Here is a 12,807-nt window from a genome sequence, read left to right as displayed (position 1 = left end):
CTTCCCTCTCAAGGTAAGGTAAAGGATCAGAATGACCCTTCCCTCCAGAGGATGACTCAGCCCGGACTGCTGCCTCAGGCCTCCAGAGCCCTTGGGCCAGTCCTGGGACAGGGGGCAGGGACTGGGCTCAGCCTACACATTCCAGACACGTTTGCATCAGGCATGCTTTAGGCGTCCCTGCTGACTGCCCACCTAGGTGGCTGTTCCTGTAGCCACAAAGCTCCACTCCACTGTGCTCCCTTTCGTGCAGCCAAGTTCCATCTAAACTGAGCTCCTTTAGCCTCAAAAGTTTATTTTCAGCTGTCTTTGGAAAAGTAGCCATGTGTAATTGACTTCTATGTTTAAATAGCGTATTCAGGAGTGGAAGAGAAGACAGGGCAAGTCCAAAACCAAAGATTAAACCCTTGCAAGTGACTGCCACTCCAGTTCGCATTTGCCAGTTTATTATAGAGTGCCTGTTAACTGACTATTTCTGATTGTTGTATATGTTTAATGTGTATCAAATGCCTGGGAGAAGGAGTCATGTAAGATTAGCAAACGGCATTACACGAGAGGTGTAGTGGCGTGCCCGCCTTACGGCGTCCTGGCTGTGCACGCCACCTCCTAGTAGCGTGCCCGCCTTACGGCGTCCTGGCTGTGCACGCCACCTCCTAGTAGCGTGCCCGCCTTACGGCGTCCTGGCTGTGCACGCCACCTCCTAGTAGCGTGCCCGCCTTACGGCGTCCTGGCTGTGCACGCCACCTCCTAGTAGCGTGCCCGCCTTACGGCGTCCTGGCTGTGCACGCCACCTCCTAGTAGCGTGCCCGCCTTACGGCGTCCTGGCTGTGCACGCCACCTCCTAGTAGCGTGCCCGCCTTACGGCGTCCTGGCTGTGCACGCCACCTCCTAGTAGCGTGCCCGCCTTACGGCGTCCTGGCTGTGCACGCCACCTCCTAGTAGCGTGCCCGCCTTACGGCGTCCTGGCTGTGCACGCCACCTCCTAGTAGCGTGCCCGCCTTACGGCGTCCTGGCTGTGCACGCCACCTCCTAGTAGCGTGCCCGCCTTACGGCGTCCTGGCTGTGCACGCCACCTCCCCAACTCTTTCTGACCTCATAGGATTCTTCAGAAGGTCACTGGCTTCACTCTTGGCTTCTCCGCTGAAGATTTTAGCTGTTAGCCCTTCTGCTGCGACTCCTTAACTGTGCGTTTTTACCTCTAGCTGGGAGCCCGTATCGCCTTTTGGCTTCTCATAGGACGTGGAGCAGCCTTCAGAGGTGCTGGTCTGACAAGATGTTCTTGCCGCTGCTGGCGCATCGTCTGTGGAGACTGACGCTGCAGATTCTGGCGCGGTACTCCATATTTGTCAAGGAGGTGAGGGCTGGCTGGTGCTCATCCCTAATCAAGACTGAAATGAATTAAAGATAGGTTAAGGAAACGTGCCAAGATTTTTAAAGCCCACGTGGTCATGAGAGGTTGATGCAAGGGCTATAGTCCAAATTCCCAAGTTTCCATCCTTTTCACTCTTGTTTATGTGACCTTTAGGGGCATCAGTCATCACATATTCATTGCTTCGTCTTTTTGAAAAGCACCGCATTGACCTTATTTTCCTTGAGGAAAACCAGAATCTTTGTATGGTGCCTCCAATACAGAGGCACCATAAAACAGAGATGATCGTTTTAATGAAGATGATAAAAATATGCATATTTTTTCCTTAATATTTGGATATTTAAAAACACCAAATGGCTGAGATTAGAAGGTTGTAAAACTGATTAACCTTCCCTTCGTTTCAGAAACCCTTTTCAGCTTGGATGTATTAGGTATTCACATGCCCATGATGATTGGTTAGTTTTTGTGCATAAAGTCACAGGAACATTCCTGTGGTCCAGTGCTGAGCACCCGGCCCCACCTGGTCTGTTCCAGGTCTTAGAGATGCCTGCACAGACAGCTCAGGGACAGACACACACCCCGGCCAGTGCAAGGTGATGAGTATAAGAGAGCATGAGCAGAAGTTTAGGAAAGATGACATGGAGAAGCCATCATCCACGGACACGAAAGCCCTCTGTCAACTGGAGGAGAGTGTTTCAGTGGAAAAAGCACAGGCTTCAAGTCAAACTCAGACCTCGGCCCTGCTGCTCTTTAATTTCACGGTCTTAGGGAAATTGGCTGAATCTCAGATTCTTCGTCTGTAAAATAGGAAAACAGCTTCTACATGTGCTTGTTGTGAGGAGTAAAGAGATTTCTTGCCCAGCAAACTGATAACGAAGGTGCCCAGCAGATAATGGTGCTCCATCCGATCTCAGTAGAGCCCCTGCCCTGTGCAGCTATTCACGGAGATCGTGCAGTTCCTGGGACACCGTGGACTTGATATGATTCTGTGAGGCCTGGGCTTGCTTCATCACCCCCAGCAAGATGCCAGCCAGTGATTATTCTTACACCTAGAATATTCCATTCTTTTCTCGATGCAAGTGCTCTTCTCTTAGGTTTTTTCCCTTGTAGCAATCCATTATGCAGAGAACATTATGCCATTTGTATTATTTGAAGCATGATTGAGGTTGAGACTTTTATTTTTTACCCTTATGATGATAATTTATCAAGTAAATACAGTGAATTGTTTACTTTTTAAAACCTTCGAGGTTCCAGATCTTAATCTCCCTTGAGTTTCGGGACCTCTTGCTTGATTTCTGACTGTCACGTAAGTCAAGGAGGGGTGCACACGGGGCCAAGTGTGTCCTGCCCCTGCTTTCACACCTGCCTGGAGAGGTGGGACGCGGTGTCCTTTCACGAGTTACTTTCACTTAATACTTTTGTGTTGAGTTACATGTTCATGTATCTTGCAGGTGGAAACATTTTATCACTGAAATCCTTTTTCAGGTTTTACTCAGGCCCATCTCTAATGAAAGTGCTAAGGATGTTAAAAAGCCTTTGGTAACTGGCAGCAAAGATCTTTCTATCACCCAAGGAAATTGCGAAGACCAAGCAAGTGGCCCTTCTGAAACAAAGCCCATCGTCTCCGTTTCCAGCACTCAACTTGTCTATGTGGTCACAGACCTGCACAGGCTTCAGGAGCAGGTAAGCCTGTGTTGCAGAGGATTCTAAGTGGGGGGTTCAGTGTTCTCACTGTCTGGCCTCATGGGGTTTAGACTTGTGGGCCCAGGGCCCCTGAGAGAGAGCATCCATTTACTTCCCTGTCCGTGTTGCCTCCACCCCTGACGGGCATGCTCTCCTCCTTGGGTAGCAGCCTGTCTACAGCATGCCTGCCTGGAGCCCTGGCTTCCCCTGAGCAGTGACGCCACAGGCCAGGAGCAAGCCAGGCCCTCATTAGCTCAGCTTACTCTGTGGAGCCATGGTCTTTAATGGGTTGGATTCCAATTATTTCTAGTCTGCTTACCCAGTACTTATACTTTAAAAGTGCTGAACGATTAAAACGTCTTCCTATTTCCTCCACATAGGTTTCATGTTCTTGCTTTTACCATTAACAGAACTTTGTTTAAGAACAGAATGTGTTTAAGTGCTGTGATACTTATTTCTGCTTTTTACAGGTTTAAGTGTTTTGTGGCGCTTGGACAAATACTGTATGTGTTGAGCAAAAACATGGTCTTTATCATAAGGTTTTTTTGGTATTGAGGGAAGCTACAGAATAGCGTTAATAGCCATGAAAATATGATTTTCCTTGTCGTTGAATTATTTTCTAGTGAAAGCATTAATTAAGAATTTTGTTTTCTTCCAATGAAAGTTATTGAAAGTTCCGAGTTTAGTTTTATCATTAATTAATAACATTCTGGAGCTGTAGGTGCATATAGAATTGCCTCCTCCTTTGACTAATAAAAAGTAACTGAATATATAAAGTGCATATTTATTTCAGCTTCCAGAACTCTTAGAAACAATCAAGCCAAAACTTGAAGTGATGGGCTTTAAGAATTTTTCCTCCATCTCAGGTAAAAATGAGTCTTTAGATTCAGCAAATCTTTGAATAAGAAATAACTTAAAATAGAATTTTGGAGACTAGGATATATTTAATTATCAGTTTTCTCTAGTTGTAAATCCTTGGTTGTTTCTGTATTCTGTTCTGTGATTTTTAACTTCTCTGAATGAAATATTTTAATTCTAATAATGTGATTTGATTTGGTTTATTGTATACTCTCTTTAGGCCTGGGCCTGAATAGAGTGATAAATCACATCTTTCCATCTCCGCAGCAGCCCTGGAGGACTCCCAGCTGTCTTTGTCTGCCTGTGTACCCGCCTTGAGTGAGAAGATCACCCAGGACTTAAGTGAGTCTTGCTTTAGTCACCTGAAAAGTGCCCTGGAGGTCCCCAGGCTGTACCGAAGAACCAATAAGGTCAGTGCACTCATTGACAAGAATTCTGAGGTGGGGAAGTATGTATCAGGAAGGCCAGAGAGGGAAGAAATGGTTAAGCAAGAACAGAAGTAGGTTCTCCAGGGGAGACTCCATCTCATTCAATTATGAGAAGATGGCCAGGGCCTGGGCACAGACATAATTTAGGTAGCTGGACTTAGGCAGTGTGGACTTTGGGCCTTGAGGGAAAATAGTATTTTCAAAGAAAGCATTTTAATAAAACATTTTAAGTCCTGCCCTTCTTTTGGTCTTCATAGTCTATATTTGAGAAGATCTGAATTTACCTTATTTCTTTTATATTGCCATTGGAAGTATCTGCTTCTGTCTTTTACTGGATATGGTATAAAAGCGTTACATTAAAAGATATTAAAGGTATTTATAAAGTGAAAAATTGAGCTTATACTGGTATTCAAAGTCAAATTCTCCTTTGTCTTCACTTTATAGGATAGGAATTGGGGAATTTGTTTTTAGCAGTGTTTTAGTTTTTCTCTTGAACTCTCATTTTCAAGTGTTTATATTCATTCTATTCTTGCTAGTTCTTATTTTGCTTCTAATTTTCTTTTCTCCTGGTTGTAAAGTTGGATTTTAGTTTACAACTAAAGTTATTCCCAGGAGCTGTGAAAATGTCCCACAGCATTGTGCTGTTTTGGAATATCCTGGAGTTTCCACACGCACACCCAGTGCGGGGCCTGGTCTGCTATTGCTGCTACTTCTCCCATCCAGCCCCTGCTCTGGATGCAGGGGGCAGCTGGGCTGCGTCCTGAGACGAGATGAGCTCATCTCTGTGGCTATTCTCCTTTTCCTTTTAAAATCTAGGACATACAGCAGAATTTCCACCTCTGGGAACATCAGCAAGAGTATCTAATCTCCTGATGTTCTGGTCTGAAGTGGGAGAGACAGACCTATTTTAGTTTGCCAAATTCATTACTTTTCCTTTAGGAATCTACCAGCTTTCCCTTTGTCATCAGCAGGGTGTTGTTATATTTACCAAGGGCTCGCCTCGTGGGTCAGTGTGCTAAACGCTTTCTACTGACTTTCGTCATATGAAGTGAGTGCCAGTGCCCTGATGTACAGATAAAGAGACCAAAGTAAGCAAACTGGATCCTCACTTCTTAAGAGCTGGTCTGTTAAGCAGCAGCAAATGGTCACTGGTCGGAGCTGGTCATAAATGCATGGTCTCAAAACTTGGCCCCGCTCACCTCCTGCCCAGTACGCACACACAAAATCAGACCTAGAATTAACAAAGTGGCCAGGTGATTTGTGTGAACACAAGGTTAGGGAACCTGAGTCCGGTCAGCTCCGGGCATCGTCCTCGGTGGCTCCCTCTTGGTCTCCAGGGTCTTTCTGTAGACAACACTTGAACGTGTCTCAACTGGTACCTTAGTAATGTCCTTTTGAACATGAGGTTGGAGTAACTTACTTTCTCTTTTTCTGTTCATCTTTAACCTCTACCACCATTACCCAGGAGGTGCCCGTGACAGCCTCCTCTTACGTGGACAGCGCTCTGAAGCCATTGTACCAGCTTCAGAGCAGGCACAAGGACAAGCTCAAGCAAGCCACGATTCGACAATGGTTAGAAGCCACCCTCTCTGAGAGCACGCATAAGTAAGTCACTTACAAGTAGACTGTTCTGGACCTTCTTAGAAAAGTCCTAAGTCAGAGGTCACTGGGGTCATCACAAGTGGTTGTTGGTAGCCTCGTCACTGGACGAGGCTGGATGTGGGCACCCAGTCTCTTCCCATCTGTGCTCACTCCACCCCAGCCAAGGCTCTGCCTGGCCTGCAGCCACGCCAGCCCTGCCTCCCACAGCTCACATACCTCTGGGGACCCAGGCATATCCCACAGGCCCCTGAGCGCGCTGCCTTTGATGTCCTTAATGTCACTCCATGTAGGGATGTTCTGCAGGTCTAGGCACACTTCTCCTTTCAGGTCCTGTTTCCTTTTTCCATAACGGCTCCGGTCATGCCGACAGTCAGCAGACTTGCCCTGGGGAGACCAGGGTAATCAAGGAAGCGAACATGTTCCTTGTGGGGTGTGATTGTAACTCTTACAGGGTTGCTGTCAAAGCCTCAAGCTAATGAGACTAGAGGAGGTCTTCAGTCTGGTTGAATGTCTCTTCAGTTCTAATTCAACCAACTATTTTCCCCGAATGCAGCATTGAGTTACATCAAAATATATTATTTGATTTTGTTGTTGAATTTTAATTATTAATTTTGCAATAGTATTTTGTTTCTACTGCTTATGAATTAAGCAGCATTTGTGAGTTAATTTAGAACACAGCAACGAGTTATAATGCGGTTTCTGTTGGCAAATGTATTCTAAATGCCAGGTAACCAGCTTGTAAATAAAATTTTTAAATATAGCTCATTTATAATTTGGAAATCATTTTGAAGGCAATTAGTTTTATTTAAAATTTTTGAAATACTGTTACTCTTTAAAAATGATGAGCTGTTCCTAGAACTGATTGTAAATGAATTTGCTAATTACATTTGGGAAATGAGCTGCTGTTCAGCCTTGATATAGGAAAGACTTTGGCCTGTGATTTCTCTTAGTGCTCAGGACGGACATTTTAAACAAAATTCATATACATAGTTCTTAAATTCTGAGGGAATACAATGCTAGAGAGTCGAGACCCTGTTTTTCTTTCAGTCTTAAACAATATTTACTATGGCTGATCTTTTATTGGAATTGAATTTTTAACTAAAAAAATCCCTTTTTTGGTCCACAAAGCTCGTGGGTGTGTTTGGTACTACGTCTCTTTGACCACTGTGTCTTATGTTCAAGGTACTATGAGACTGTGTCGGATGTCCTGAACTCTGTGCGGAAGATGGAGGAGAGCCTGAAGAGGCTCAAACAAGCCAGGAGAACCACTCCTGCCAGCCCGGCTGGGCTCAGTGGCGGCGGCATGAGCGATGATGACAAGATCCGACGGCAGCTGGCCTTGGACGTTGCGTATTTAGGAGAGCAGGTGACCCGAGCACCGCTGCGCTTCCAAGGGCCCTGACTGCGTTCCAAGGGCCCAGCAGGCACCCGGCGATGACTGGGAGGGACCAAAAGCTCATTCCCGGTGCTAGAAAAGAGGACCAGGGCCCCAGACACTTGAAGGAGAAGGATGTGCACCCAGCGAATATGAGAAGGAAAAAGCAGAGTTTTTGAGGTCCAGTGAATTGACATTCTGTTGGCTTGCTGGCATTTATGTTCCCAAAGCTGCTGGGACATGAGCCCATAGGCAGAGATGGTGTCCTTTTGGTCCAGTGTCTAACCCGTGCTTGATATGGCATTGGTGCTGGCTGTCGGAGGATCCTTTGAGATATTTGTTAGTTTGGCTTTAGAATAACTAGAGAAGCATTAGGCCATTGATTTCTCCTTGTGGTGCTTGAGAAATCATCTCAGCACAGTTTCTTTGCCTCCCTGCCTGCGGTTTTTAGGTTTTCTGTAAAACACAAATTTTGGTGTCACACAGTGGAGGGGTGGACAGTCACGTAGGCATCGTCACCTGTGGGCAAGTGTGGGTCCTACGCAGGGCCTTCCATCCTTACTGAGTGTCAAACTCTTGAATGTTCAGAAACTGGCTTTCTCAAGTGCTTAGGTTTTCTGTAGCAATAAATGCTCAAGAAAGACCTTTTTTAAATTGCTATTTATTTATCTTTGGCGCACTGGGTCTCTTGCTGCTCGTGGGCTTTCCCTCGCTGTGGCAGCAGAGCTACTCTTGGTCGTACTACATGCTTCGCAGGCAGTGGCTTCTCTCGTTGCCGAGCACAGGCTCGGAGGCCTGTGCTGCTTCGGTGGTTGTGGCTGTGGGCTAGTTGCTCTGCGGCGTGTGGAATCTTCCGGATCAGAGACTGAACCCGTGTCGCTTGCACTGGCAGGCAGATTCTTAACCACTGGGCCACCAGGAAGAGCTTTTTGCTAGAGAAAAAGTGATATCATAACATTCCCATCAAAAGATGCTTGGTTTTCTAGTCACTCTTTCTTACGGCTCAGCGTCATCACTGAAAATCCAGATTTTTCCCTTTTCAGGTGAATTTACAGGGACATCTTGGCAGAAAGTCTATTACCTTCTTCTGTTTACTTACTCTGTTTCACAAGAGACTTAAAGTCTTTTTATGGGCAAAAGAGTTGGCCATAAACAGATGAAGAGCAAGTAAGCAAAAGACCAGGGAGATGGGTTCCTCCAGCCCCCAGGCAAGCCGCAGCATGCCCGCAGAGGCTGCACAGTCGGCCTGGCGTTCTCCGGACTCTGCTGTGCATGCGTGCGCGCGTGCTTGGCGGTGGTTGAATAAAGGGTGGCGGGCGCTGTGCTGCATCTCTGCTTCCGTGTGGTTGCTGTGCCAGAGTTGTTTCTAAGAAAAAGTTGTTAATGATATGCCAACAGATTAAGACCTCAGGCGAGTCGTTTTTTGAGAATTCTGCACTTAAAAAGTTCCTTTTCTTAGTGTGAATTTTCTCTTTCAGCCTATAAGAGAGGCTCTTATCCTGGTGAGAGTATGATTTAGTGAATGGAGATAAATCGACACTGACTTCGTAGAATGACCTCCAGAAATAAATGTTATAATAAGTACACTTTTTAACTTCATTTATTTGAAAGTAAAAAATTATTGTACCAGTCTTCAGGAAACTGCCTTTTTCTGGTTTAGTGGAGGGTAAGGGGAGGGTGGATATCTTGTTTTCTGCTTTGTAAGGGTCTCTTCCACATTTAGCTCACTTGATTCATTCCTGTGGCCTTTACAGATAGAAAAGATGGGCCTGCGAACAAAGGACATAAGAAGCTTTCCAGCTCTTGCAGAGCTCGTTGCTGCTGCCAAGGACCAGGCAACGGCGGAGCAGCCTTAAGCATCTTGGAAGAACCCAGGGGAATAGAAAGTTGGACCTCACGCCTGCAGGGAAGAAAGCGGCTCTGCTGTCTCTCAGGCTGCAACAAGGACGCACGTCCACTCGTCCCCGAAAGTGCGCCAGGGCAGCTCCCTCAGCGTCTTTGGGTCTTCTTTCACCCAAAAAGAATACAAAACTCTTTTTCCGTTGTATGGAAGATAATTTTAAGATGTTTGAAACTTTCTACTATAGTTTACAGAGCAAATTATTTTATTTTTACTGTAAATCTTAGCGTGGAAGAGATGATTTCTAAAATATGATTGAAGTAAATATGTGTATGTGTGAATAAAAAGTCATCTTCTGGTCCGGCAGTTAGAAGTGGCTGGCTGCAGAGGCGTGGCTACACTGTACCAACGCCCTTCTCGGTGATGACTCACTGCCTCTCTAGAGGGCTGTACGGGCGGCTCTCCATTCTCCCACTGGGTGTTCAGAGCAGGGCTCATCGCCCAGACCTCTGTCAACAGTAAGAAGCAGCAGGGGGATCTGTTTCCTAAATAAAAGAGTCTGCCAAAACATATGCACCTCTTATTTGTGAATTCAGCAAGGTCAGATGCCACGTCCCCTCTCCTTTGCACCTGCAGGGTCCTGTCATCATGGAGTGCCCTTCAGGTATGTGGCAGGTCTGGGCTGTCGGAGGGTGACCGAACATACCTTCCCCCTGAAGTCAGCAGGACCCCTGCTGACTGCGTGTGGGAGGAGGGGGAGTGCTGGGAGGGGCACTGGGAGCACGTGGTCGCTTTGTTCCTCCCAGATTCACACAGGAGTGCGGAGCACTTGTGCGTGGCTTTGGCTCTGCCCTTCAGCCCGACACTGACATGAGAGCAGGTGCATCTCCTCCTCTGGGTTAACTGTAGGGGAGAGAAAGAATCAGTGACAGGGAAGGAAGTAAGCAGGCCTGGGAGCTGGCAGGAGTGGCGAGATGGAACTGGAGAAGCGGGAGGGAGAGGAGCGGGGCCCCAGAGAGCAGTGAGCACTGCAGGCGGGGCACGGGCCCTGTCCAGGCTGCCAGCCTCCAGTGGGGCGTGCTCTGGCATCTCTGCTCTCTGTTGGAGAACAGGTACTCTCATCTTAGCAGGGAGGGCCCTGCCCTTGGACAGATGTGTGTCTTAGTTTTAGGAAGCTGGTGAGAGGAGCAACACTGAGACGGCAGGAGGGATCTACCCCAAGGGCGTGAGCCCTCTTCCGAGGAGCCAGCTCGCCAGGCTGGGCTGTGCTTCCTTGTGTGGTGCTGGGCACGTGGGCAGCAGGGGCAGGACAGGGAAGAGAGCTGGGTATACAGTGGAGAGCTGCTGAGCTGGCACCTGCAGACTGAGTGGGACACTGGTCGCCCTGGGACTCCATGTTCAGCGCTGGGGTGCCTGGCACACAGACCTAGGATCTGAAGAAGCTAAGGGAAAGGCCTGCATTGCCCGCAGCCTCGTGCTCCAAGGTGAGCCTGTAGCAGCGTAACGGTGCATGCACACCCTGCCCTGCACCGTCACACCTTCTAGTCACACGTGTTCCCTGAGGCCACGCCGAGCTCTGCACCAGCACAGCCTGCCCCGGCAGCTGTGCCATCCAGCCTTGGGCGGAGGTGGGCTCCAGCACTGTCTGCGGCCACTTGACCTCTCTTGATCGTCCCTGAACGTGGCGGACAGCAGTCAGGTGTATCAGCCCCTCATCGCCAGCACTGCTCTTCCCAATCTGCAGAAGAGGGAGCAGAAATTAAGCAGTGAAATGAGTAAGAGATTTGGGATCTGATGACATTCTTCATGGGGCCTTGAGATGACTGCCCCTGGCTGTCCTCAGGCTAGGGCTCGTGCCCACCAGGAATATCAGATTGAAGGTAACTGTGGCTGCTGGATGATGACCTTATCTACTGGATAAGCACTGTGCAACCCCAGGAAGACATAGGATTTGCTGCAGAAATATTGAAGAGAAATCTCTACAATTAATATTTTTGTGTTGAATTATCTAGAACATGCTGCTATTGAGTGTCCTGACCAACTTTCGTTTTGTCAGAATAAAAGAGCTCCGCAACAAGGACAGCGAGTCCATTAGTCTACTTCCAGTTGCTTTCTGAAATAAAGTCAAAAACCCCAACATTCCTCTTCCTCCCTCTGCTGTGCTAGTGCTGTCCCAGGTCTATGCAGACAACTTCAGAACCACAGTTACGACTCAGGATAACTCTTGTCCGGCTGGGTCCCCTCACCCAGCACAAAGCTGGACTTTCAGTGGGCCCCTCACAAATATATGTCAAATGAGGAAAGGCATTTATTTCCTGGGAGGATATTTTTTGGCAAGCAGCTCTTAATCCAGTAATCACATATTTTGAAAATAACCATTTTATGTTTGAAGTTGTCTTAGAAATTACAGAAGACACTGCAAAGGTTATGTTTCTGGTTTGAACATGTGTCCCCTTGAGATCCTAAATCCAAGAGGTGAGTCCTGACTGGCTGCGGCCACATTCCCTTCTAGAAGCCTGTGTTTGGAGGGGAGCTTTTGAGCATCACTTAAAGCAGTGCTCCCTAAACTCTAGTGTGATCCCTGGGCCTCCTGTAAAGATACACATCCTGACTCAGGAGGTCTGGGTGGGGCCTGAGGGCCTGCCTCTCTCACAGGCTCTCAGGGCAGTGCTCCCACGAGCCTGTACGGGAGGGTCCTGTCCTTGCCTTTCAAGCTGCTTGGGGCTGTACTCACAACTTGCGCTGTGGCCCCGAGTCACTGCTTTCTCCTCTTCCAGTCTCTCTGTTCCTCCCTCTTAACAATGATGGCTGTGCCAGCGCTAAGGCCTCACCAGAGCCCAGGGTGAGTTCATCTCAAGACCTTGAATCACAGCTGCAAAGCCCCCCTTGCCATCTAAGATCATGTTCATGGATGCTAGGGACGGGAGCCTGGCTGTCTTTGCGTGCCATTATTCAGCTTGCCACAGTTGCCCACAGGTGGGCACCCCAATCCCTGTTGTGGTTCTGTGGAACAGGACTTCTAGACAGGGTGGAGGTCATGAACTCTGTATGGACTAAGGTCCAGTGATGTACTGGTGGTTATTATTCATTTATTCACCCAAGCGTTTCCCATTTTACAAATAAGGATGGGGAGGCCCAGAGAGGCTAAAGAACTGGATCTGGGTTAGTAAGTTGGAGCTGGACTCCTGCCAGCCGCTGTCTCTGGAATCCCTGCTCCTAAGCAATCCCATGCTGCCCCATGTGCCCGGTGCAGCAGACTAGAAGCCTCTGAGGCCCACCTCAGAGGCTTCCCAGGTGATGGCTGGGAAGGACAGCCATCACCCCTGACGTCAGAACTAGGCAGAGGGTTTTCAGCTGCAGAAGGGGCCCTTGGGTGTGTAGGGAGAGAGCCTGAGATGCTGGCCTGTGCTGGCCTTGGTCCAGCTGCAGACCCTGCCTCCATCCTCACAGCTCCCTCTGGACGAGCCAAACCCTTGGAATAGCTGCAATGGCCCAGACTGGGCAGCTCCTACAAGCAGACCGCCGATCCCACCCGTTTCCAGCCCTCCAGCCTCCCAGCTCCTCTGTCCCCCTGCCCTGCGCCTTGAGCCCTGTGGTAGTGGCTACACTGCAAGCCTGCTTAGTCCTCTGAGTATTCATGGAAGGGAGGGAGAGA

At 48.2% G+C, this 12,807-nt stretch overlaps 1 protein-coding gene across 4 annotated transcripts in view; it reads left to right on the top strand.

Annotated features, from left to right (window-relative positions):
* COG2 (component of oligomeric golgi complex 2) overlaps positions 1–9,720 on the top strand; it is a 42,777-nt gene extending 33,057 nt beyond the window's left edge. For 2 of the 4 annotated variants that reach the window (XM_010854505.1, XM_010854506.1), the window contains 7 exons: positions 1,200–1,351; positions 2,852–3,049; positions 3,843–3,915; positions 4,175–4,317; positions 5,801–5,940; positions 7,120–7,303; positions 9,067–9,518. In XM_010854505.1, the coding sequence (XP_010852807.1) occupies positions 1,200–1,351; positions 2,852–3,049; positions 3,843–3,915; positions 4,175–4,317; positions 5,801–5,940; positions 7,120–7,303; positions 9,067–9,168 (992 nt within the window). In that variant the 3' untranslated portion in view covers positions 9,169–9,518. Of the gene's footprint in view, positions 1–1,199; positions 1,352–2,851; positions 3,050–3,842; positions 3,916–4,174; positions 4,318–5,800; positions 5,941–7,119; positions 7,304–9,066 lie in introns of all 4 variants that reach the window. The other 2 variants (XM_010854503.1, XM_010854504.1) reach the window with 2 other exon arrangements.
* The last annotated feature ends 3,087 nt before the right edge of the window (positions 9,721–12,807 follow it).

This window comes from Bison bison, unplaced genomic scaffold (assembly GCF_000754665.1).
Source record: "Bison bison bison isolate TAMUID 2011002044 unplaced genomic scaffold, Bison_UMD1.0 scf7180017864341, whole genome shotgun sequence".
NCBI lineage: Eukaryota > Metazoa > Chordata > Mammalia > Artiodactyla > Bovidae > Bison > Bison bison.
The sequence above is the reverse complement of the archived record's forward strand: the minus strand, read 5'-3'. Positions and strand labels throughout refer to the sequence as shown.